Source organism: Drosophila willistoni (genome assembly GCF_018902025.1).
Source record: "Drosophila willistoni isolate 14030-0811.24 chromosome XL unlocalized genomic scaffold, UCI_dwil_1.1 Seg142, whole genome shotgun sequence".
Lineage (NCBI taxonomy): Eukaryota > Metazoa > Arthropoda > Insecta > Diptera > Drosophilidae > Drosophila > Drosophila willistoni.
The window spans coordinates 8,265,136-8,292,177 of NW_025814053.1; the positions used below are offsets into that span (position 1 = coordinate 8,265,136).

General features: G+C 37.5%; 5 protein-coding genes across 5 annotated transcripts; 3 read left to right on the forward strand and 2 right to left on the reverse strand.

The window, feature by feature from the left end:
• Positions 1-1,556: 1,556 nt before the first annotated feature.
• LOC6644832 lies at positions 1,557-3,589 on the forward strand. The gene has a single exon (XM_002067288.2). It carries the CDS (start codon positions 1,557-1,559, stop codon positions 3,294-3,296), a length of 1,740 nt encoding a protein of 579 aa, XP_002067324.1. The 3' UTR covers positions 3,297-3,589.
• A 1,989-nt stretch (positions 3,590-5,578) lies between these two features.
• LOC6644717 (27 kDa hemolymph protein) lies at positions 5,579-6,908 on the reverse strand. The gene is made up of 2 exons (XM_002067287.4): positions 6,645-6,908; positions 5,579-6,575 (listed from the first exon to the last, which is right to left on the reverse strand). Exons 1-2 carry the CDS (start codon positions 6,808-6,810, stop codon positions 5,803-5,805), a joined length of 939 nt encoding a protein of 312 aa, XP_002067323.1. The 5' UTR covers positions 6,811-6,908; the 3' UTR covers positions 5,579-5,802.
• A 1,358-nt stretch (positions 6,909-8,266) lies between these two features.
• LOC6644716 lies at positions 8,267-12,713 on the reverse strand. The gene is made up of 4 exons (XM_023176989.2): positions 12,676-12,713; positions 10,603-10,652; positions 9,247-10,014; positions 8,267-9,174 (listed from the first exon to the last, which is right to left on the reverse strand). The coding sequence occupies exons 3-4, from the start codon at positions 10,009-10,011 to the stop codon at positions 8,488-8,490; spliced, it is 1,452 nt and encodes a 483-aa protein (XP_023032757.1). The 5' UTR covers positions 10,012-10,014; positions 10,603-10,652; positions 12,676-12,713; the 3' UTR covers positions 8,267-8,487.
• Positions 12,714-15,966: 3,253 nt separating this feature from the next.
• LOC6644715 lies at positions 15,967-17,916 on the forward strand. Its single transcript, XM_002067285.4, has 2 exons — positions 15,967-16,162; positions 16,258-17,916. Exons 1-2 carry the CDS (start codon positions 15,982-15,984, stop codon positions 17,769-17,771), a joined length of 1,695 nt encoding a protein of 564 aa, XP_002067321.4. The 5' UTR covers positions 15,967-15,981; the 3' UTR covers positions 17,772-17,916.
• A 6,748-nt stretch (positions 17,917-24,664) lies between these two features.
• On the forward strand, positions 24,665-26,804 carry LOC6644714 (eukaryotic translation initiation factor 4E1). Its single transcript, XM_002067284.4, has 3 exons — positions 24,665-25,026; positions 25,167-25,555; positions 25,620-26,804. The coding sequence occupies exons 2-3, from the start codon at positions 25,174-25,176 to the stop codon at positions 26,318-26,320; spliced, it is 1,083 nt and encodes a 360-aa protein (XP_002067320.1). The 5' UTR covers positions 24,665-25,026; positions 25,167-25,173; the 3' UTR covers positions 26,321-26,804.
• Positions 26,805-27,042: the final 238 nt, after the last annotated feature.

Here is a 27,042-nt window from a genome sequence, read left to right on the forward strand (position 1 = left end):
AGTTTGCTGGCAGGAACCAAATTCTCTTGGAAATTTCAATTACCTTAATGCTTTTTTCTTGCCATTCTACTCATGTCCATGTGAACTACTTGTTTCGTCTATCTCTTTCTCAAGAGTAAAGATAGGGAAAACAAGAATCGCACATTAAATGAAGTAATTAGCCGACATGCTATTTAGCAAGTATATATCGCTACCTCGCTTTTTATTACAACTGTCAACTCCTCTACTATCGATTACATTTTGAAGAACCTTTATCGACATAATTTGGCTATTTTCAGTCGAATTTTGCTGAAATTTGACATGTTGTCTGATATTAGTGACAGATTTTGGTGTAGCAATTTTTAGATCATTCATGGGTCTATATACCAAGTTTGATGGCCCTATCTATCATATACTCCAAGATCTAGTCGATTCGGGTGCTAATTCTGATCAAGAATATATGTACATACTTTATGGGGTCGAAAAAACCTTCTTATTTCCTTCTGTTACATACACTTTGACGACTTTAAAATAACATTTCACCCCATAAGTGCATGGTATAATAATCTCTCAGTGATAGTCTGTGATAGTTAAGGCTATTCAACAGTAGATTCCAAAACGAATGTCTGATTCTTTTTCGAATAATGGAATAGGTAGAGCTTTAAAAGAATTGCAAAAGACTTAAATAAAGTCTAGCTCGCTCTTGTACACAACAATACAAACCAAACGTTAGCCCCACTTACCAGCCCCATTATAACTTGGCTGTTTTATTTCAAATTGAATTGAATTTTGTTAAAAGGATTGACTTTGATAATATGTGCGCCTAATGAAAATTATCGGGACTATAGTGAACATGATTAAAACCTTATAAAAATCGTTTCAAATTTAATTATAACCAAATTTGAAATCTTTCCATTCATCGATTCCGTATACCCTGTATATAAGCCCATAAAAAATGGCACAAATAAATCATTAATCAATTAGATTCTAGGAATTCTACAGTCATGGGCGTAGCTAGTGTTTCTTATCGAGGGAATACTGATAAATCGACTTGAGAAAAGGCCCATGGACCAGACCATTTGAATACCCTTGTCCACCACACTACGCATATGAGTGTCTCCAAATCGAATGGCGGATAAGAAATTAATTTATCTGTTACGTACTCAATTGAAGAAAACCCTTATCGTTTATTGGTTTACTGATAAGCGATATGAGTACAATGAATTTTCATTGATGACGAAATAACGTCATACATATTTGACCGATATGACAACATATAAAAAAAAGAAGCAAATTCCTATATATATTATTTTTGATTTTTAATTATTAGGTTATGCAAGAATTTAAAGATATTTGAATTGATTGATAATGATATTTTAAAACATTTTATTATAAACATATATGGGATAATGATGACTTACCAAGACAATGTGTTACCTCTATCATTTTCGCTACATTCACAGCCAGTCTAGTACACCAGATAAGATGGTTCTTTATCAAACTGATTAGATTGGTGGCCAAAATACATATACCAGTTATGGTAATGCTACCGGCGTTCTAGTTTGCTATTAGCCGTCATGACACTAAGAAGTGGTTTTGCCAAAGCAACTATTTTGGTATTTCTGGCACTATTTGCCCTGCTGCTGGTGATCAATATTGGTCACCATGACACACGGCAGCAGTTGCAGGATGAATTGCTGTCATACAGAGCTAAGGCAGCTGTCCCATCGTCTCCTACAATTAATAAGGTGACGCCGCCAGCCGTTCAGTACGTTGAAGAGCCCGTCAATGAGCAATTAGTTTTACAATTGGAACAGGAATTACCCGAAGTGGATTATAAATATTGGTATTATCAGGCCAAACCGAAAACGTATCGTTTAAATAAAACCTGTGCCCCCTATCCGGATCCCTTGGAGCTGCAATTGTACAACATATATTGGCAGAGTTTCTTGAATGCAAATGTCACATTTCGATTGTATGCTGCCTACTTGGATACACGGGACGATGACGCCGAAGGCCCACGAGTGAGAGTGCTGGGCACAGCGAATCAAATCGGTGAGGGTTTCCCACAAACATATTGTCATCTGTGGTACGACAATCATAGCCAACCGATGATCGTGAATGTCACCGAGTTTGTCAGCGTGTGGGTGAAGGGGTGGGGAAATAAACCTCAGCTGAGCTATCCCCACTTACTCAGTTGTCCATTGCCCAAAGAGATGCCCCCAAACTTAATCGATGCCATACCAAGAACAGTGTCTCTAGTTACCGATCAATGCAAGAAGGCCACCAATTCGCTTAGAGTGCACTATGAGCGGAAAACGGATAACGATAATGATAATACAAACAATGATACGAATACAACAATGACCAGTCCAAAAACACTGAATTTTGGGGTCTGTGTTAAGGGCTTTGATTTCCCCTATGTGGATTTGTCGGAACGTCTTATCGAGTGGTTTGAAATGCAACGTCTAATGGGCGCCACACGCATCTATGCCTACATGTACGATGTGCATCCGTCAGTGCAGCGGGTCTTGGACTATTATCAGCATGAGGGCTTCCTGGAGCTGCGTCCTTTGACCATGGCCAATGGTATGCCCCGCTTGAAGCACTATCAACATATGCTGCTCCAACAACGTCTTCTGGTCAAACGTCTGAATGAGCTAATACCCTACAATGATTGCTTCTATCGCAATATGTATCGTCATGATTACCTTCTGAATGTGGATATAGATGAGGTGATGTTGCCCCTAGGCGATCTGACCAACTGGCAGCAGGTCATAGAGACAACAATGGAAATCGAGTTGAGCCAACCATCGACAAAGTGTCCCAAAGGTTTTGTGGCATTTTGCTTTATTAACTCCTACTTTAGCAAGGTTGTGGGCGATGCCACCAATCACGAAGAGGCCGAACAATCCGAAGAGCTCTATGTTCTCCAGCATGTGATGCGTCATCGGAATTTCTCACGTCCTGGCCAAGCCACAAAATGCTTCCATAACACAAACTTATCTATAACGCTACACAATCATTTCACTTTGAAATGGATAACAGGTGGCTGCAGGCCACGAACTGTCAGCACCGAACATGCCAAAATGCAGCATTATCGCGAACCGGACAAGAATTATGAGCTCTCTGAGTTGGTCGAGGATCGTAGCATATGGAGATTCGCTTCAGAATTGCGTAAAAATGTCGAGCATGTGTGGATTCATTTGAATGATGGTGCTCAGCAAACGATTGGTAATCTAGAAGAGGAGCAATCCTTGGATGAATTACTAGAAGAGGATCTAGCAGAGGAACAAACACAACAGATACTGGGATAATGCCTGAGGCTACTTATTAGTTTACTTAATTTTTTTTTTCCAATTTTTTTGTTCTATGTTTAAGTTCAGACTGTAAATACATACAAATATACTCAGTTAAAATCAGGTAGGGCTATATATGTCAGGGTAGGGCTGTGCTGTACATATTAAATGATATACCTAGTCTAATCAGTCAATCCAAAAAAATTACCACATAAATTTGCTATAATTGCTTTGATAGGGCAACAGACACAATTGTGATTTGTTTGGTCTGCCAAAAAAATAATAATAAATAAAATATATATTATAATTAACATTAATCATGATACTCGAGGTTGTTTGTTGTTGTGTTTCCTGATGTGTTAAAACCCAAAAAATTTGATTGTACAAGTCAACAAATAGTGTGTGATAAAAGTCTTTCTCAACACATTCTACAACTTTAGCCTTTTATTGATGTAGACACTTTCACTGAATGTCTTATCACACAAATTATCGGAAAAACCTTGAGATATCTTCATAACTTGCAAACAAAAAGAAAATATCACATATGATGGACATTTCGCTACCTCGTGAATGTTATAACTAGCATGGATTTTTAGATAAAACTTGTTGTTTTTTTTGTTTTTTTATAGTTACTGATATGAGTTTTGCGTAAAGCTAAATGGGATTAGAAATATACTCAATTTTACTCATGTTTAATCTCAAGTAGTTGACTTTCTTGATTGCTAACATTCGCGAGCTATCCATTTAAGTCAAAGCCAATGGACATGTCTGAATTGATTGATAAAAATTTATTTTGTCATTTGGCGATAATAATAGTTATTATGACGATATGGATGACGTTAATGATGTTGATGATGATGATGGCGTTAATGGTGTTGAGAATGGTAGCATTTGTCTTACAATTAGTCATATGTATGTTTAATTCAAATATTAGCATGGACCCCCAGAAAGTTTCTTATCAATATTCATCAATATCACACATCAATATCATTAATTCATACTGTGATACCTGTTTAGCAACAGACAATGAAAAGGAAAATTAAGCTGATTTGACTCATCTCCTTCACTATCTCATTTTCTAGATATTTTAATTTGTTTTGTTATTCGATTTTGCCTTGAATGATTACTTTTAAACGCAATCGTTTAATATTCTCGTGATAGAGCCATTAAATTGGCAAAACTTGTTTGTAATTCTAATCAGTAAAGCTTCAAGATAGCGATATCAACTACCAAGAATTGATATGCCTTTAAGACTATTAATTAATTTGACATTAGTATTGCTTTTAAATACCACCTGCGTCCTAATGGTAGTCAATGGCAGCCTAAAATTATGCTACGATTTCTAGCATTCATTTGAATTATAGCTAAACAAAAAGCTCTCTGTCTCTGTTTCTTTCATATACCCTTGCAAAAAGTGTTTTGAAAATCTTGAGACATTTGGAATATATCTTAGTCAGAAATTTTTGTTTTTTTAGATGGTTAATGACAATATTTTTTTTGTTTTTGTAAGCAAATATTAAACAAATGATCAAACTGGAAACATAATGTGTGAGCGAGAAAAGAGAGTGAGTGCGAAAGAGAGAGAGAGAGAGAGAGAGAGAGAGGAAAAATTGGCAGTGGATACAATTTTCGTCTCTTTAATTATTCATTCAGTATTTCTCTTTGTTTTTGCTTGACTGTTTACTTGTTTGTTTTTGTTTGTTTGTTTGTCTGTTGATTCAAGTTAACTCTTATCAAAAAACAATGAATGAGACATATGCCAATTGAGTATATTTAGCGGTAAATATTTGTGGAATCGCTTAATAACAAAAAAAAAAAAACAAAAACTATTGTTAATAAAGTTTAAACCATTCCAGTTTACTTTACAATGAAACTATTTACCATTTTTAGATTTTAGAATTGTTGCTATGTAACCAATTTTTAGGGGCTTTGAAAAACCCAATATATGTAAATTTGGGGGGAATTTTCACCATTTTAATAAAGTTTCAAATAAAATTAACTTAGATCATGCATATCGTAAATGTTCTATCTTATCGAACAATTCGATTGTTATTTATGTATATGATGAATATATGTATGTATGTACATAAATATTTATTTTTACTGTGTGATAATTTTTTTCTTTCAAGGCAATTCAACTTCGGTTCTGACTCTAGTCGAATCAGCAAAATATATTTTCGCTTTGAATGGCAAAACTTCTGTATTTTGTATATTTCATTTTTTGTTTTTGGTCAATCTTATGGGTATGGTTATCTGTATCTGTGGACATGTATCAGTCAGACCATAGAAAAGACCATTCATTTTATTTACTTAGCAATCGTTTCGTTTATTATTAGCAATAAATATGGTAGGTAGAGGTAATTGCAGGGTGGAAGGTGAACAATATGACGCAACCCTCTAAGAATATGATACCAAAAAAAAAAAAAACACAAAAAAAAAACACTTTTGAGGCACTAAAAAAATTGCAAAATAAACTTTTGCCCTATAAAACTCGTGTATCGCATTTGGTTTTTCTTTCGATTAACTAGTTACGTAGCACCATGGCACCCACAGTTAGGATTAAAGTACTCGCCAGAGTGGTGGTTAATTGAGTGGCAGCTCCTGTGCCATTCCCGCTGGCTGCCATTAGAATTGGCTTCTCATTGGATCGGGCATTCATCCAGGCCTGGCAATCGGTCTCGTTCTTAACGAAACGGAAAATCGACTGAACTATATTCGCTGGTGTAATCTCGGAACATTGCTCCAAATGATGCACCACACATGCCTCGAAGCTCTGCAAGTCGACACAGTGGGTGGGCGTGAATAGGAGTTCGGGGCGGCTCATCAGGTCGGAGATCTGGCCATCTTTGGGAATGTACTGATGGAAGGAACGGTTCATGCAGTGGCTAATGGCCTCCTTGTTGGCTTCCAGGCACTCGGGACCCTGTTCGGCGACAAAGAGGGCAATCTGATCACCGCCTCGAGTGCAGGCGAATCCCAGGAGGGCTGCCCCAATACGCATCATGGTGGCCTGTTGGTGTTTCTCCTCAACGCTCAGACATGGCTGGATTTTCTCATTGAACTCCTTGACACAGTTCTCCGCCTCGGGGGCCTTTTGGCAATACTTGTGGAATACTGTATCCAAATCGCCAGTTGGCTTTGCCACTTCCATTTCCTCCTGCAATGCCGTTAGATTTGCCACCTTGGACAAACACGTAGACATTTTGGCTGTGGCCTTCTCAATCTCCAAATAGAGAGTAGAGTTCTCCGAACCGGTTACCTTTTTGCATTTCTCTCTATACATGCGTTTGATGTCATCTAAGTTGGAAAATTGTTGCACTGATCAGTAATCTTTCGTTGGTTGACTTCAGAAAATCAGTCACTTACCCACGCTGACATTTGTATTCCGATATTCTGGAGGCAGGAACTGGGATGTTAAGCCACCCAATTGACCGGCATTCACCTGCTGCGGCTTGGGACTGGCCTGCACCTCGATTAATATGGCCCCCAAAGTGGCCATCAGGCATACAGCCATCAAGACATATTTGTTCATTTTGGCTTAGGATATGTAATAAGTATATTCGTCTCGATTTCGCGCTGCCTCTCAGTTCACTTCTCTTCGGTGGACGTCCGCCGTGCTTTGCTTTGTCTCAATGAATGCGGTTTCTCGTTGAGTAGCTTCACTGCCGCAGCCGTGGCCACCGATCAGGCAACGAAACTCTGATAAGCTGCCTTGCCACAGTGGTCTGAGGTTGAGCGAAGTTGCCTAATAGCATTATGCAAACAGATGAACTTTGAGATCTAGAGAGAACTAGCTAAGACAACTTAGCTGTTAGAACTGTTTTTAGTTTAATTTATTTATTGGTTTTTGAACTCGTTTCATATGGGTTATTTAGTTTTTATAGCTTTTGTACCACTGTGGCACGACCATTGTCAATCAGACCGACTACGAAAGCATTTACACTTCGGCACCAGGTCCGGAACTTTTATTCATTTTGCCAATGGAAAAACTTACTTTGTCTCTGGGTAATGAGTAAGTGTGACTATCAAGCACATACACACACACACACACACACACACACACACACACACATTTGGTGTGTGTGGGTGTATTATGGAGGCAAAGTACAAAGCAGTAGTAAGATACCCCCACACAGCCCCTTTCAAAATATAGTATCATAGTTAGTCCCATTCCAATTTTATACCAGTTGTAATCTGTCATCCGTTTTACAAATTACAAAACGCACGGCCTGGAGACCAAACATACCAATTATAAAAATACATATATGTATATACCGAATGACGATATCGTTTGACTTTAAAAAAAAGAAAAAAATAACTTATCGGGTTATCTTATCTCATTGCGAACCATGGCTAATATATTATTTATAAGCTAAACATTATTGATAATGGATGAATAGGTAATGGTAACCGTAAACTGAATACCGCATAACAACTAAAAGAACTCAGAAAAATGAAATATTTGGAGTTTTGAATAGACACCTTGAAATTCTTGGGCTTTGGCTAATCGATATGCCTTGCATTTGTCAAGGGTATATATGTATAATGATTTGTGTTAGCACAAAGAACCTAATGACAATAAGGTTCGATTCGCTAGAAACGTCAGTGAATCAGTTTCCCTCATCGTTTTCCTGCTTACTGCTGGTTCATAGTCCATTTCAGAGTTATTCCAGGTGCGATATGATGATGATACATATACATACATAAGTATTATGTGTTTATATAGCTCATTTTGTTGAAAACTTTACAATGGCAACTGAAACCGAAGACGACCATTATGGATACATACGTGAGGGTTTTTCAACTTTTCTTCATTTTTGGTTTATAGACTTTGTTTTTCGTTCAAGTTGTCTATTTCGTAATTTAATTATTATATTTGACTTGTTTTGTACACTGAGAAAAATGAATAGGCTGTTTAATGGGAAATGCTTGAAAATTTAATACATAATTATTAATACTAAATTAATTACAATTTCATTTAAACGGATGTTGCTTAAGAATGATAAAACATTTGACTGCGTTTTCTTTTTTTTTTTTACTTTTCTTCAAGTGTTTAAGTCACGCGTTATTATCCATGACATTGGTTTTATCTAACATACTTGTTAGTATGTGAGTACAGACTACTGAAACAAAAACCAGTTCTAATTGCTCATTCAAAGTTCAAGTAGTTCAACTTGTTGTTGGCATGGGGAGAGGGGGTGGGGTGGGTTTAAGTCACAACACAATTGTCGGGCATGAGGGAATTATAGTAGCTTTGACTTTTAATCTTCTCCATTGGATTTGTGATGTGAGTTTGCATAACATAGTCTTCGAGAGCCAATGCCAAACGTTGCTCATGGGCCCCATCCAAAGGTTCCGTAATGGGCAACACATTGGCCAGAGTTGACGACAAAGATGTCACGAGCAGGCGACGTTCGGTTATTTCACGCAGAGTCTCGATCTGGTCACCAATGTAGCCAGGCAGCTGGATAATCTGACGTTTTCGGAAACGCTCGTGACGCGTTTGTTTCGACCAGTGGGCCAGGTCGCTTAGATTGGCCAAATTGAGATTAATAACCACCAGTATAAGACCATTGTCGTTCTCATTGCATTTGAGTAGATCTCCGGGTTGTTGGTGGACCAAACTGGATACCCATTCGGTGTAGCTCACCATTAGAAGGCTCACATTGAACAGACGGCGCAAATTTTTCAGGCAACGCAAGGGATAACAACCATGGGCCACGGCATTCAGCATCAGGGAGATATTCGCCAACGAACGACCTGTGATTAGAGATTGCAGCTCATCGGGAAGCAGGTAAGGTGGCTCCCAGGGTTGTGGATCGAAACGCTGCCGACGATTAACATCCAGACGCTTTGGCAATGTGCCACGAGCCACACGTAAACGCTGTAAATCCAACTGAATTCATAGATAGTGATTGACATCATTTAATGATAAATGTAAATATTGGAAAGACATTTTAGGACCTACCACCAAATCCCTTTCGGCCCAGTAGAAACGTGAAGGTCTCTCACGATCGCCATAATTGTTGAGGGTAATCAAATCACGTTCGACTTCCACATTGGCCAGACCGAACATTCCCTTATTGACATAGATGGCCATGCGACTCAATTGGGTGCCATAGATCATGGCGGGCAAATGCTTCAGTGGCTCCGGTGTCAAGCGGCCTACACTCACCACACGAGCCTCTGTCTCAAAGAAATACTGCCACACAATGTTGCGATCCAAAGGGTTTAGTTTTTTGGTTATTTTCTGATCGAAACGTTCATCAATCGCATTATAGACACGACGATGTTTCGGCTCCCTCTGCACGTAGACATCATGGAACCAATTGAGCAATTTGCGAGCCTCTCGCCTTTCATCCTCTGTGATCAAACGTCCTACGGGAATGTGAAAAAAGATTTGAGCCCGTGCCAGACCCAATTGTAGATACTCATAGTTTAATATATATTGAACCACATGACTGCATTGGAAATACACCAGACGTAAGTCAATAAATTGGGGATACACAAGATGCAGCAGCTGACAGAAGGCAGCGCCACTACAGAAATCGCTATAGTCCTCGATTTGGCATTGCAGCAAACGATTGACCCACAAAAGCAAAGGATCGGGTATTGGCAGTGGCAATTGGACACTTTTTTCAAACACAAATGGATAGACTCGATGGATGGGAACGGGTGTGGGAAGACGTGGCAAACGGCGATGTCGTCGTCTTTGTCGTCTTTGTGTTAACATATTCTAAAATGCAAAAGGAAATTAATTGTTAACACTTATCGATAGTTTAATGTTCAATATACAACATTTGAAAGTCATTTGCTTGGGCTTGTGATCCCCTATGATAATGATGGTAGTGATGACAGAAACGATAACCAAGTTCAAAAGAGGCTTAACGGATTGGCAATTTAATTGGCAGTCTGATGCAAAATTTGCCTCCACATGCACATGAATACAAATGATAAGCGAATGCAGCAGTAGTGTTTGAATGTGTGTGTGTGTGTGTGTGTGTGTGTGTGTGTGTCTATCTGTGTGAGTTAATTCACCCCTCAATGCCTTAACTTCCTTCCGTCACACATTCATTTGGACCGCTTTAATCAGACATCATCAAGGACTGTGCCAAGGACTATGTGCAGTTTGCCTGACTGGCTGACTGGCTGAATGGTTGGCTGCTCTATGAGCTTAGTCGTGTGCTTTACTATCCAATTAAGCTCGGAAATATATTTAGCAAACTAATGAATTATAAACAGACGTACATACATACATACATACATACATACATACAGTGCGTATATACCCTTACCCTATGTATATATACATACATATACATACATATTTAGCCGCAACGGCAATAATGGAGGATGGTCGGAAGGTGGCAAGAGCTAAAAGAAAATGAGAAAAAATTAAAATATGGCAGGAAAAATGAAATAAAAGTAAATCTCACACAATCAAAACGAAATCGCAGTACCCTTAAAGTTTTAATGTGTAACTTTGATATCCTTTCTACTTAACTCTGATCATATATGTACATACGTATATCATAATAGCCAAAAATAATTATTTGTAATCGAGGTTTATATACATACATATGTTTATCAAAATACATCAGCTATAATTGAACTAAAGTATTGTTAATGCTATTTGGTGACCCCGACGACTTGTCTTTTAGATCCACAAAAGTAAAATATCAAAAATTCTATACTTACTTACTTACTAGCATATATGTATGCATAGCCATGTCTATCCAACCCTGGGACCAGCGAAATGAGTAGAAGTTAATGGGGAAGGTAAGGTGGAATAGAGCAACTTTGTGCTGGATGCCTGACTGGCTGGCTGCTTGGCTGGTTGGCTGGATGCCTGCAGTGCTGTATCCTTTTAAATGAAATTAAGCTAATTTCGGGAAACAGGCAGGCAAAGCAGCGCGTTGTGAACGGAACCACGCCCACGCAATACGCCCTAGTTCGCTAGAATTTAATTCAATGCAGGGGCCAACATACACACACACACACACACACACACTCGTAGAATCTCATGCATATGCATGGCTCTAGGTGTGCGTGTGTGTGGGTGTGCCGCGTGCGAAATCAAAGTTGCTTCATATGTGTGTGAGTGTGAGTGTGAGTTTAAGTGTGAGTGTCTGTTTTAGCTATTTGCAGCACATGCTACATGTCTGCTTCCATCATCTCTCTCCTCACTTGTCCCTGCCCACCATCCTAAATGTGTTTCTGTTTCCCTCTCAGCTGGCATCTGGCATCTGTCCCACCTGTCCCATACATCCATCCTGTTGCCGTTGCCCTGTATATTGTAATTTATTATCCTGCATGGCAAAAAGGATTTTCATCAATTAATCATACTGATGATTCTCTCTACTGCTGCAGTTCAGGTTAGTTTGCACACACGCACACACACACACACACACACACACACACAGACACAGAGATTCCTAAAGCTTTGCCAAATATTTTTATAGTGATTAAGAGGCAACTTGGGAAGAGAAACAGCAAGCAACAGCATAAGCATAGCTAGCTGAAGCAGTCAAGAATTAAATTAGTGCAAATCATGGGTATGCATAACGCTTTTTATACTTTTGGTGACCCCGACGTCATAACGACATAACCTAACTTAATGACCCAAATGAATATTTGGATCCTAGTAAATTCCAATTTAAATGGTTAAGATACAAGCTATCTAATAACTCGTTATACTGTAACCGATAGTGTTTAGTTTTTGTCTAAGCTTTAAGTATTTGGCAAGAACTTTCCCTTCGGCCAACTCGAAAGACCGTGCCCATCGAATGCCATCCTTAACGCCGCTTGTTCACAAGCAAACCAATTGGTTTTTCTCCTGTCTTGGCACATGTCCAACCACAAATGTTTAAGCTGTCCAACTGCCCAGCCGTTTGGTTGTCCGGTAGTCGGGCTGCCCGGCCCGGTCTGCCATTTTGCCGTGGCCTTGGCCTCGACTCCAAACATGCAAGAAGTCTATTCGGAGTATTTAGAGTGATTTATAGACTATGCCTGGAACCGAACATACATACATAATTCATCTGCCCCCTCCTGTTCTACCTCCACTTAAAGCTCCACTCTCCCTTTCTCTTTCTCTCGCTCTCTCTCTCTCTCTCTCTCTTTTTCTGTCTATAGATGCATCATTTCGAGTGCAACCAGAGAGAAATTGTTATATTTTAGCATAAAATCAGCTTAAAGTGCAAATTTCCTAGACGAATGCCATCAATTATTCGAAGCCAAGGTGAATTATTACAGCCAAGTAAGTAAGCAAATAAGAAACGATAAACAATTTTTACTATGCAGAATTTAATTTAAATAAACAATTAGGCAAACGAAAACAAAAATGGATGAAAACTCTATCACTTTAAATAAAATAATTCCCACTACAATTCTCACTCACACTTTTCAAGGGTATATATGGAGATCCTTTCACTTAAAGACTTGAATGCGCACTAATTAATTTCCTAACGAAACTCTCTTCATATTCCTCACACATTTATATACTTGATCGAATTCCTCAATTCGTGATGATCGGCAAAGTAATAATTCAATAAATACTCGTATTCTCCTGCTTCTTAGTAGCAACTTGTTTATACATTTTAATAAGCAAAGTGTCTCAACTATCAGTGTAACTGAAGATGTTACTTATTGATAAACAACTCCCAGCCAAATAGCAAGCGAACACTAATGGGATGGAACGTCAAAAATTGTTTAAACTATTGTGTTGAATGTGTAGGAAAACTTTCTTAAATACATACACTTTTTGTTTTTAGAATGTCAGCCATAATAACATATTTAGTCTAGCCGACATACACTGCGTATACGTTATAATTATTAGATCTATTTTCGGCAGTTGATATTTCTATGGATATTATGTTAAATGAGATTATCAAATCGCATATCCATTTGAACATATAAATACAAAACTGGAAAAACAATTTCTCATTTTAAACTAATTTGAAATTCTTAATGATTTTAAATGTAATTCAAAATATTTTAGGTTCAAGTTAAAGCCAATTTGTATAAAAAAAAATACAAAAAAAAGTATATATATTCGTTAAAAGTTTAAGCAGTTTGCCTTTAAGCCATTTATTATTTAGCAGCCACTTGAGATCATCAACTGAAATAGTTCTTCTTGTTCTTTATTTGGGCCATAAATTTGTTGTTGTGCAACTTTTTGTTCTGTTTACCCCTTTTTGCTGCCCTGTGCTGTGACTCTGCTTTTGGCTTTGGCTGTGCCTTGTTCCAGCTAACTAAACCTGGGCAAACTGGTCTAGTTGTGCCTCTAATATAATGTGACACCAGCTGCTTAATGTTTTGGTTAAAAGCATTTTAAGTGAAATGCAACAGCATGTGAAGCTGTGGAGGAGAAGGGCAGAGGAATGGATGGAGGGGCGGGGTAAACTTTTACCGAGAGTGGAGTTTCGGGGTGAAGCCTTACCCCCATGCTCACCCACATAATAATAATTCAGCATCTCCTAGTGGCCGCAAGCAAAAGAAGTTGCCGTATTCGGGAATGGGTCACACAAACATAACAGCACACACACACACACACACACACACACGTACATTGCAATTTGCTTAAGCGAAAGGATACAGCATATGATGCAATGATAACAAATTTCGGTATATGAACTTTATGATACCCTTCAACTGCTTTTTAAGAGTACTAAACTAGTTTACTATGAATTTGCAGAGGGAAAGTGCTGCAGATGTATCCTTTTACTAAAACTTGTACTCATATCCTTATTAAGGACACTATGGCCAAGGTATAGGTCTTTGAGGACTTTATAAGAAAATTCATAGAAACTTACCTATTTCCCAACATTGCTGAATCACTGCATCAAAAGTTTTAAGGAACTGTGCTTCTTGCATGGTGGCAATGTCATCATCATTCATTTGCGCTCAGGTGCGTTTCCGTATGCGCTTTTTGGAGCACCAAGCAGCACAGTATATATAACCTCCACCCACTGCTCCACCTCCTTCGCCCACTTGTGCAGGTATCTGTGGCATACCAAGCTTTGCTTTTCTTTCCGCCCTTTTGTAATCTTTTGTGAAAGCAACAAGACGACGACCACGTACAACCAAAGTAGCAACAACAGTCAAATGATTCCAAAGCCTCAGTCTCAGTCTCAGTTCCATTCTCACAGGCATTCTTTTTCGTCTGGCTTTGTCGGCTGTCGGGCTGGCTGGCTGGCTCCGTTATGCCGCCACTATGTTATTCGAAGAGCTACCACCTGACTCTATAGTTAATTTATTTTGCCTGGCAATTCGAAAAATTAAACAAACATAGAATATTGCAGCTGCTGACGTAGGAATCCATCTGTCCTCACAACTTTAACTTCTATTTGACGTAAGTGGAAATTTTGAACTTATGTGTGCCGGTCTTTTCTTCTTCAACGACCTCATAATCTAAATTAAATGAAAAGGATTGACTTTAATGATTATCATTTGATATGATGAAAGCAGACTCGACCAGGCTGGCGACAAGGATAGCTCGACGAAAACTTAAATTAAACTTAAACTAGCATTAGATTCAGCATAGATGTAATTGATAATCTGTTTTTAGTCAATTTTATTCTTTTGTAATTTCACAAAAAAATAAGATAACAAAATTCTAAGCCTGTGATTGAGTTAGGGATAAGAATAATGGATATTCTGCGTCGCTTGCATTTTGTTTCATTAAAATCGGTTAAGAATTTCGGGCTGTATCCTTGCCGCCAGTTCAAAAACAAAAAATGTTTTCGAGAAAAACGTTTGAGGCTTGCCTCACATGAGGAGAACATTGTCTCACAAAAATTTTCATAACTCCGAAAGTATATTCTCAATACTCTAGAGTAATTTAAGCTAATGAAAAAATATCGAATACAAAAATTTCCCAACTAGGAATACCCCCACAAGTATTTTTAACTGCCAACCCAACTTGTACAAACAGCACAATCAGGTGATAAAAAAAAAACCAAGAACTAAATTTGCCGAAAATAATAAAAAAAAAAAAAACATCTGCAGATATATGTAAATTGGGACTGGGTTCTGTTTACGTAGAAATAAAAAGTCCTAATAAAATAATTATGTTGGGTACATTGTAAATATGTTCAATGGGTCGACCCAAGATATACCCAACTTCAATTTCTTTAGTGACTTAAATCTTAAAAATGCTTAACTTGCCATTGGTTTTCGGATATAGTTCCGTACCATAAGAACAATTGGAAATTATAATTGTAATATATCCTCAAATATGTAAAGGCCATGAGGTCCTTGCCATTATTAGATTTTGTTGCCCTGTGTTATACCTTGCATTTGTTTAGTATAATCTAACAAAAAAAAAAATATATATATATATATTTTATAGATCTTAAAACACATATAGCTTGCTATAGTATTTTAAATGTATCATATTTCGGAAATCTTCTCATTGCATTGTATGTAAATGAGGTAAAATGAGGTGACGGCAATTCAAACTACGAGTATTATGTGCGTAGGTAGATTCATTTATTTGTCAGAGATATTTCGTATTAGTATGAGTAATAGAAACATATTTTACCATTGCCGTTGCTATTTGCATTAAACACAACGCAAACGGCCTTTCTGTGGGAAAACCCCTTTATCAAATAAACGAACTGAGCACCTTTTCGGTTGAAAAGTCGATCTACTGAAGCCATTCAGCATACTTGACGATATTAGTCTATAGTTACTCATTACAGAAATGTCAGTTAATCGGAACCAACTATTTCGAATTTTATTTGTTATTATATTTTTGAAATTATTATTTCTTTTGGTCTTGTATATGCGAAGCAATGTTTATATTAATCAAGAGACTTCAATGGTCAGTGGGAAGCCAATTAAAGTGCAAATTTACGATAAACTGCTGATCGATCGAAGAGGAGGTGAGTGTTAGAGAATTAAATAGCAATCACTAACTAAGCAATTTACTAACACCTACCTACACATATCCTGTACCTGCTGGTGTATTTAACTTTAGAACCTTCATTGAAGCAACGCTTGAAATGGATACGCAAGGAAATGCCCTCATTTCCATTAGACGAGTTATTAAATCGCCAAAATTTAGCCGAAGACCCGAAACAATGCGGTTTTGTTCCTCATATATTAAATATACGATTTCACAACGATTACTGGCAAACGGCTAAAACGAAGAATCTCACATATTTTCTCTTTGGAGCCTATTATGATAATCGGGAAGCAGTCCCAGAGGCCCCGTTAGTGCGACTTCTAGCTATGATTGACACGCCATCGACAAAGGATTATCAATATCCGAAAATCTATTGCCAATTCTGGCTAAAGGATCAAAAGGAGCCGGTGATTGTACCAGTGAGTTCGCATAAAAAGATGTGGCCATTTGGTTGGGCACCCGAACGATTCTATCCGCATTTTTTGGATTGTCCCCTGCCCGAGGGTGACTACAAATGGATGATACCACAGATGGTATCCCTGGTGGCCAAGAGATGCGAAAGGGGCACCAATTTGTTGAAGGTGATCTATGAACCGGATGAGGACAAAGACAAAGACAAAGACGATGTGCTGACATCAGACAACCAGAATGCCTCCCGATTTGTCGTTTGTGTAAAGACTATGGATTTTCTTTATGTCGATAAGTCATGGAGATTAATTGAATGGCTGGAATTGATGCGACTTCTTGGTGTTGGCAAAGTCGTTTTATATGACGGCAATATGCATACGAATATGTCCCGTGTAGTGCACCATTATTTGGAAACAAATTCTGAGTTCGTTGAATTGCGTCCCATGTCGTTGGGCCGAGGGGAACCGCATTCGCCCACTCATTTTCATCACTATGCCATGATGGACGATGGTTTCAATAGAATTCTCAACGAAATGATACCCTATAACGATTGCTTCTACAGGAATATGTATCGCTATGATTATGTGGGTGTCTTTGATATTGATGAGGTCATAATGCCACTGCACAATGTGACCAATTGGTCGGAACTAGTCGAGCTGGCTCGCATTGTTCCCGACTATGGGGGAGTGACTCCAGAGAATTGCACTGAATGGGTTAGCTTCTGCTTTCGCAATGTCTACTTCCCCAGATATCCCGAGAGACCCAAGGTCTATAAGAATCTATCAAGTTCCTTCTATATGCTTCAGCATGTGGAGCGTGTCCAACAGCATTGCAATCGTGGCGACGCGGCCAAATGTTTGCATGACACTCGTTTCGCGGTGGCTCTCCACAACCATTTCACCTTCTATCACACGGAGGAGGCAAGTTGTAAGGCCAAATCGGTGCCCATTGCTTATGCCCAGCTGCATCATTATAGGGAACCCGATACCAAATCCCTGCTTATAAATCCCATTATCGATGATAATATTTGGCGCTTTCAGCCGGAATTGCAACAACGCATTGAGCACAAATATAAGACTCTCGGTTTCCTGCCCGATCGCCACAAATTGCAGGAAATCGAAACACATCGTAGGCATTTGGATGAACAACAACTAAAAGATGCCATAATTCACAGTTAAAATGTTATAAATTTATATTTTAAATCCAAAGTTATTTTGGCTATAGCTTCAATAGCTTTTGGCTTAGGGGGAAATACGAGTACGTTCTAAGTATGCTTGGCTTCTCTATACGACCGAAAAAATACAAAAAATTATAATTCCATAAGAGATTTTTAGGGTTTTTTTTTTATATTTTAACCAAAATCCATTTAAAAGTGAAACATTTATTTTTTTTTGTTTGTTTTGTAAATAAAATTTAACTGATTTTGATTAAATCTACATGCTTGGACATCAGTAATTCAGGATTTTTTTATGCCACAAATTTTTAGAAACAGAATGACGACATTTTTATACCCTTGCAAAAAGGGTATATTAATTTTGGACAGAAAAGTGCAACGCATGGAAGAAACCATTTCCGACTATATAAAGTATATATATGTATATATTGATCAGCATGACGAGACGAGTTCATATAGCCATGTCCGTCCGTCCGTCTGTCCGTCAGTCTGGATCAACGCAAACTCCTCCTATACCGTTAGAGCTACAGAGTTGAAATGTAGGCTTGTATATACTGCAGGGGTTGTATATCTCGAATTCAGCCGGATCGGACCACTATATCATATAGCTCCCATACAAACGCCAAAGTCACGAACAGTGAGTTTTTTCAATAACTTTGTTATTTTCTGAGCTATGATTGTGAAATTTAATATTAGAAAGTTTATTACGCCTATAAATGACTGTGCCGAACTTGATAAAGATCGGGTGACTATATCATATAGCTCCCATAGGAACGATCGGTGGAATACAGTGACTTTAATCAAAATATCTTATTTATTTCCTATGCTAAGATTGTAGGCCGTTCTTTCGCCTTTTTCGATAAAACGTTTTTCCACTTTGATGGCTGTAGGTAAGGAAAGAGTTACCAAAAAAGGTGCAAGGGTATACAAACTTTGACGCAGTCGAAGTTAGTCCCGGCCCTCTGTTTTTTTTTATTTTCTCTGCAGATGTGTCTACTATTTTGTCTAATAAACAATTAAAATAAGTTTACTTATTGTCTCTGAAATCTTAAGATAGAATGACAAATTTAGATTCATATGTAGATACACTTTGTAGGGTCGAATTGGTTTTTTTTTTTTGCCTGTTAAATATATATTTTGGCAAACTTTAATACATGTTTTCTTTATCTGTAAACAAGACAGAGCTTAAATTTTTATATATTTTAGCCTTTTATTTTATTAACCTTTAAAATATTTTAGAGAATTATAATATCGCCATCTTATTTGAATCGGTTTCTACTCTTAAAAAAAGAAGGTCAAACATTATTTGCGAAGTGAGTACTAATGAATGGTTCAATCTTTAGAAGGACATTCTCTATGTTTAAGTGTACATTTGTTGACAATTTTTTGTGTAGTAGAAACTGTTCTATAAAAATACTTTTAAATATTGTTTTAAATGCAATTTCAATATTTACTTAAATGTTATTGCGAACAACAATTAGTTTGTACGCAAAGCAAAGTGAAAAGACGTAAACGAAAGTTGGCAATGTTAGCAGGTTTTGCAAAAGAAAACCCCAAAAATAAATATGTCTTTATTTAATACATAAAACAATGACGAATATTTATGGATAAACAAAAAATAATTTTAAAATCGTCTGTTATAAATGAATTTCGTATATTTATTATTTTTTGCGACATTTGCTGCAAAGTCTCTAAAAAGATTAAGTGAAATAAATGTTTATAAATAGATAAAGAAGGAAAAAGTTAGCCAATATCCAATGGCCTCATTTGCTGTATGTTCAGTAAAATCACCAAAGGTCCTGCTGCTATCATCAGGCGAGGGTGCTGTGTTAGTCGTTCCTTTAGGCAAGTGCAACGATCCTTCTCAGTGTCAGATTAAGCCACCGTGGGGCCGAAGTAAAGGTCATGTTTTTATATGGAATTTTAAAACATACATTTTTAGTTAATCTGACGTTTTTTTAGACGGCATTTTCGCCAATTTTTAAACCGATTTTAAAAATATATATCTTAATCAAATAGAAAACTTACATCAAACACTTGAATAGTAAACAAAAAAAGGTTTCAATCTGATTTTCGTTAAAAATTGGCAAAAATTTAGTTCTCGATTAATGCAGATTGAAAGAGGTTATTCAAACTACCCAAAAAATTGACAAAATTAGAGCTTCATGAAATTAAGGTTTATTGCTAATTGCAATACTTTGCTGTTCATTCGCATTTTTTGTCTCAGTTGAGATTACTTTATAATTAACGTGAATTACATTTTTAATTCAAATTAAATTTAACAGCACTTAAATGAGATCTTACTTTTCAAAATCGCTTAAAATTTGACAAGGTAACAAATTCGCAAAGTTAACAATTTTGAAGAATTTTCAGAACTTTTGTAAATTAATTTTTTGTAATTTTCAGTAATAAAAAATCGTTAAACAGCGCTTTGATAGCTCGGGACCCTTCTAGGCGGGCTTAAAAATAAATATAGCCAAAAAAAGATCCTATTCAAATACACCTGATGAACTTAAGTCACGAATGGCAATGGGGTTTTTCAACATTTCTAAAACCCTATAAGTGTGAACATTACCAAATTTTGCAGAAAGCAACGGGAAAACTAGGTCGCAGTCCGCTGTTAAGAGTTAACAGAGCTCTGTTGCATGACACGTAACAGCTTGGAACCAGCTGAGAGACAAGTTTCTGTTGCCATCGAACCGTTGCACGGGGCGGATGATGTTGGAGATGAATGAATTGCTAATGAGACATTGTAAATATTTATTTTAAATTTTGATTTGGACACTTAACAATTGCATTAAATATTTAATAGGTCGCCCATTAAAATGCATAATTATTTAAATTGTTTGCCTCTAACCACACGCAACATTTTAAATGTTTTTCGATTATTATTACTTTTTTCTATGGTTTTTATTTATGCGTATACCCATATAGTTTTTTTTTTTGTACTTCTTTTTTTGTTATTCTGTGGCACAGATAAAAATTGCAGCACTTCTAATTAATTGCATTGCAGCAATTTAAAAACAAATAATTCGCACAAATATGTGAATATATGTGCATAAATTGAGCAAACAAAAATGAAGAAGAAAATAAAAAACTGCAAATGATAACCATAAAATTAAATGATAAATTAATGATATGAGCAAAAAGCTGAACAGAAAAACGCACAATATGAGCAGAAAAGATTTTTTAATTAAATGGCAAAAGAATGGTGAAAAGCGGAAATAGGATCAGGGCCAGTTGAATAGAAGAACAAGAAAGAATAGAAGAGTAAGAGTAAAAGGAGTAAGGTGAAGGATGGGAAAAAAAATTTGAATAGCCGCAGAAACTGCAGCAGTTACCGCCAAACAAAAGAGAAAAAGTGTGGCCAACAGACACATAGACAAACACGAACACAAACACAAACACAAACAAACAACTGAATAAGGGGAGAGCAACCGGAACCGGAAGAGACAGTCAGCGACAATGACAATGCCGAGAGCTGCTGCCTCTCTCCATTCGTTTTGATTCTCAGATTCGGCATGGACAACGGCAATTGTCACCAAATGGCGGACCAAGTAACGTCTTAGACCACCGAAAAAGGATTAAAGCCCAAAGTCAACCTGTTGATACCCTACTGAAAACTATTTTTTTGTTGATTGCCCAAAACTATGCTACATATTTCTGCAGCCAAAGTACATGGTAAATCTGTTGCCTGATTTTAGGGGCAATTTTATCAATCTTGCCAAAAATAAATGGATTTATTAAAGAGAAGTCTATTATTAAATTTATTTGGAATAACTATGAGAATAAACCGAAATCTACATACTTCGATTTGTTGTTTGTTCAAGCGTTACCGTCATTGTATTCAGTGGAATGTATTTCTCTTCTGTTTTTTGTTTTTTTTTTGGCTTGACTTGTCCAAAATAACCAACGCATGTATATATAAACGCATACCAAATATACATATATATATATATATATATATATATATATATATATGTATGAATGTATGAATGTATGTATGTATTTACAACAAACATGCAGAGAGTTAAAAACTAAGCAAACAAAACCGAAAATCTAACACGAAGCCTTCCATGTTTTTTGTTAATTAAAATTGGCATGCCAGCCAGTCAGCCAGAAAGGAAGCGACAGCAGCTGGGCGAACAAATGTTAGAGAGAGAGCAAGAGAGATGAAATTTTTGCATTTTCATCAGGTTTTTTTTTTAGTTTTTTTTCCTTTTTTCTTTGCGACCAAACATAACAACATTCTGTGGACCAGGTCAACAGCAAAATCGAAATAAATAGCCTTACAATGAACAATAGAATTGACCGAAACAACAAGCAAATGTTGGTTTTAAATATGGCTAAAAATTCTCTCTTTGCTCTTGTTAACTACATATTTAATTACATGCCAAATGAGGAGAAACGAAAAAGTAATTTCGATACGTAATCCCAAGGGATGTATGATTTATGCATATTAACTTGCAAATTATTTGGGAATTGGGTAAAACAAAAAGAAAATAATTACAGACTTTGAAAATTAAAATACTCGCATGACTACTTAAATCACCTTTTAGCTAAATCAAACAGGGAAATTTTCGTAAAAGTATTTGAAATGTCTACTGAGATGAGTTCAAAATCCAAATTTTCAAAATGAACAAAAGATTTTAGGATCTATAGCTAAAGACACAAGGAGATGCAGGAAGAGAAGAAGCATCCTTTCTGTTTCATTGACAGCCAGAAACAATGTGAACCACGCCCCCGCACTTAACACTTTACGCCTCTTTCGGCCATAAAGTTACCCAAAAAGGCAGCTTGGGGATTAAACATTGGACTCGGAGTGAAGACGAAAGAGAAGCAAATGCTAAAACATTGCACAACAGACATAAAATGAGCAAAAGACGGCCCCAATGCCCGATGCCAACCACCGCTTGTGCCAGATTTGCTTTTAAAAAGCGCTCAGGGATTGGGCCACCGGCTGTAAGCAGTAAGTCAGAGGAGTCCAAACACACACACACACCCATACTCTTCAGCTCCTTCCAATCCTGACCCACTCACTGGGGCTCTGTACTGTAGTACAGAGTGCTGCTCCTTTTCTCATATACAAATGCGCTTTTAACTTAAATGACAGTCCAACGGGGAGCTGCAAACTAAAGCTGAAGCCATTCCATGGTCCTGGAAAATACGCATTGCAATTTTTTATACAAAACCCTCCGAATTGGCATCGTTCTTTTTGCCCTTCCCTTTCCCTTTCCCTTCAATTTCACCATCTTGCTTCGTGTATTACAACAATTTGATGTAAATATTGTATTAGTCAGGGCCAAAGTGTTGAGTAAATTTATTGGCAGCACATAAATCGCTTTCTTGAATGAGGTTTACCCTGTTTCTTTTGCCATTGCCTTTGCTGCTATTCCACCCCCTTCCTCCCGTCATGCTCTTTCTTTATTTTTTATGCTGATGTTCATGTTGTTGTTGGGTTTGAGGAAAATGAAAAATTAACCACTTGAAAAAAGGTAAATTTATGCCCTCCCTTCGAAAGAAGATGCCATTCTGGATGAATTCTCCTTTTGCATATGCAAAATGGGACTCTCAACTCAAAATGATTTCCTTAAACCTATTAAGATTGATTTTTTTTTGGGTACTGAATAATAACAAATAACCTGAGTAGATTAATATTTTCCTCGAAGAGCAAAAGAAAACCATCTCCACGACTTTCGACTACAGACTAACCTCGAATCTGTTGATTAGTTCAAATGCTTAGACTATCAATCGTTCTCCAAACTTCTCTGCGTATACGTCATAAATTTGTCGACGAAACGAAAAATAAAGGGGGGAAAAGAAAAACATTGTCAAAGGTTCAGATCCTGAAGATACCTAGACAAATATTTGTTTCTTTGACTTTGAAAATGTTTCATTTCCACTTCATAGAGCGGTTGGTCGGCGGAGCATTGGGAGGGGGTATGAGACGTTGAGGTGTAGATGCTAGATGGTCTGGAACCGAAACGAAAGTTTGTTCAATAACATTCGACACACGAGCAAAGGCAAACAAACGAAAAAAAAAAAAAAATATTGCCATTAGTTAAAGTTTGGATTTCTATTTCGATTCTCATCTCCTTTTCCCCTCCTATGCATTTCCTACTTTTTTGTCCCAATCGCTTTCTCTCGCTCCTTCCGTGTCATAACAAGTTTTGTGTGTAGCAAAAGCAACTTTATCCCAAATTCTACTCGATGTGTGGAAGAAGTGCAGGCTAATAATAAGAAATGCGTGAAGTGTAGCGCCAACTCGAATTCGTATGCTTACCCAAACCCAAAGCAAAACCCGTGAACCCGACTTCCAACAGGGTGGGCAAATATTTATTTTGAAACTTGCCAAGTTCTTGCCTCCATAACCGCCCCATACACATACATTCAGTCAGTCCGCACGTTTCTTGTTCTGGTCAGTTTTTTTTTGGCAGTCTAAAAAGTCTTTTCTCAATTTGTAAAAACAAAAAAAAATAGATGAATGCGCCCTTAGTTAAGTTCAGCTGCCAGTTCACCGAATCTTATCGATTATTGTAGCTCCATTTACCTACTCAAGTAGTTTAAATATCTAACAACAAGAAACTATAGCAGCCCTGGTGTCTTAGATTAATTATATGACACGCAATCATCGATTAGTTTGTCTGATATTACTGTTAAATTGTAACCAAAAATCTCTATAAAAAAAATCTTTTCCAAGATCAAACAAACTTGCTTTCAACTATAAAGGACATAAATAATAAAGAATTAAACCATTAAAAATAAATAAAGGCCTGATTATTCGACTAATTTCACGATTAATTGTGAGTAATTAGTAATCGTGCACCTTTGATTAATCGTTATCGTTTATTTGTCATCACCAGAGTTAGCCAACGACGAGAATCACAAAACTAAATAGGCGACGATAAGAAACTCCGAGCATCGAATTGTCATCCTGCTCGCCCGAATAGGTTTCGAATTCAGTTTCAGTTGTGCCTGTGCCGGAGCTCGTTGTGCCAGATGATAAACAAATTTCGAGTTATTTTCACATTTTCAGTTTATCCTCTTTGCTTCTGTAAAAAACATTAATGAGTGTAACGTATTAAGAACGGCAGCAACAGAGACGAAACAGAAACGTAAAAAAGTAAAGTTATCTAAATTAAAATCGGTACAAGAAAATAACATTTTCGATGTAAATGCCGAATCGGCACATCACGGTAACTATTCATTTTTATAGCGGCATTTAAAGTAAACAACAATAAAAAATAACAAAAACGAAGGTAAGTATCCCCCTGTCCATATCCTTGCTACTTTCCCCCCCGCTAACACAATTCACAATCAACCGCCCATCTAAAGACGTTTCTCTGTTTGGGTAAGAATATCCTGCAATTACTTTTTACGTTCTATTCGCTCCTTTCAGAAGCAAGATGTATCCCAATAGTTTTTATAAAATGAAAAATTTTGCCAATCCCAAGACGATGTTCAAGTCATGCATCAATAATGATGAGCAATTCAGTACGGAGCCGGTGGTACCGACCACAAATGGAAGTCGCATGGTTAGGTCCTCATCGATGAGAGGTGGTCCAAAGTCTGGATCGCCGCAAAACGGACAGAATTGTTTCGGGAACGGCTATCCAAATGCCACTAGTACTCCGGACTCAAACACATCCAAATATAAGAATACCCAATCGACATCATCATATGGTAATACTGCTAATGGTAGCGGCAATGGATCCGGTGCCATCTCAGCAAGCGGTAGCAATGGTGGGAATATTGGAAATGGATTTGGTTCGTTTGCTGGCTCAGAAGGTGCGCAAGGATCAGATTTTTTTTTTGGCTAGCTGAAGTTCATGTTTTTTCTTGCTTTCACCAGATTCTGTCGCACGCTCCCATTCGAGCTGCTCGAATCCAGACGATGCTGTGCCCAGCACATCGATGGCCTGCGGACTTGGAGCTGGAGCCCCAATGACAGACTCTTATGGCGATGCGTCAGGTGAACAACCGGCTGGACAACAGGAGCCGGCTGAGCCGCATCATCCATTGCATAGCAATTGGACTTTATGGTACTTGGAGAACGATCGCAGCAAATCCTGGGAGGATATGCTTCACGAGGTGACTAGCTTCAATACAGTGGAGAATTTCTGGAGCTTAATCAATCACATTAAGCCGCCATCGGAAATCAAATTGGGCAGCGATTATTGTCTATTCAAGAAGGGTATACGCCCCATGTGGGAGGATGATGCCAATGTTCATGGCGGGCGTTGGGTGATTAATTTGAATAAGAATACTCAAAATGATCTGGATCATTTCTGGCTGGACACGATGCTCTGCTTGATCGGCGAATGCTGTGACTATTCGGATGAACTTTGCGGCGCTGTTGTCAATATCAGAGGCAAAAGCAACAAGATATCCATCTGGACCGCTGACGGTGGCAATGAGGCTGCCGCTCTTGAAATTGGTAACAAACTACGCGAAAGCCTTCGCATGGAGAGTGGCTATGTTCTGCAATATCAGTTGCATAAGGATACCATGGTCAAGCAGGGCTCCGCTGTCAAGTCCATCTACACTCTATAACTACCAAAAAAAAAAAAAAGAAAAAAAAAAGCGAAACAAAAGAGAAAAAGAAAACGAATATCAAAAATGATCAAGAATCTCACGCACACAAACAGATCAACAAAACATTCGATTCGTTTTATTATTGCTATATATATGTATATACACTTTTTTTTTTTTTTTTGAAGAAGGAATTTTTAGATCCTGAACCGCCCGATAGCCCTCCCATCCCTCAAGTCTTAAGCTATTAGTATTGTCAAAAATTCTTACACACAACCGGCTGGAAAAAAATCACACATTTTTCGGCCTTTGCTAAATTTATATAGTTAAATTATGTTCACTTTATTAAGGGATCTAAAAAAAAAAAAACAAAAACATTAGGAGGAAATGGATGTCAGTGAAATTTTTTAGTTGTTATTACTACGACACAAACAAAAGACTTACAAAAAAATAAACTCCATATGGGCAAAATCATGACAGAAACACCAGAAGTTTCAAATGAAAATCTGAATTTGTATTTTTTATTGTATTTACACGCATCGGGGTCACCACCAAGCAAACTTAATCTTATCTGCCAGGATGGAAACTGAACCCCTCGACGACGGTTGAGAACATCTACGTTGCTGTGTAAATGTTGCCTCTCCATATAAGCCAATTGAGCCGAGATAAACCTGACAAGTTATGCTGATCGAGAATACATTTCTACTCCAAAATGGAAAACTGAAATCGAAACTGAATACCAA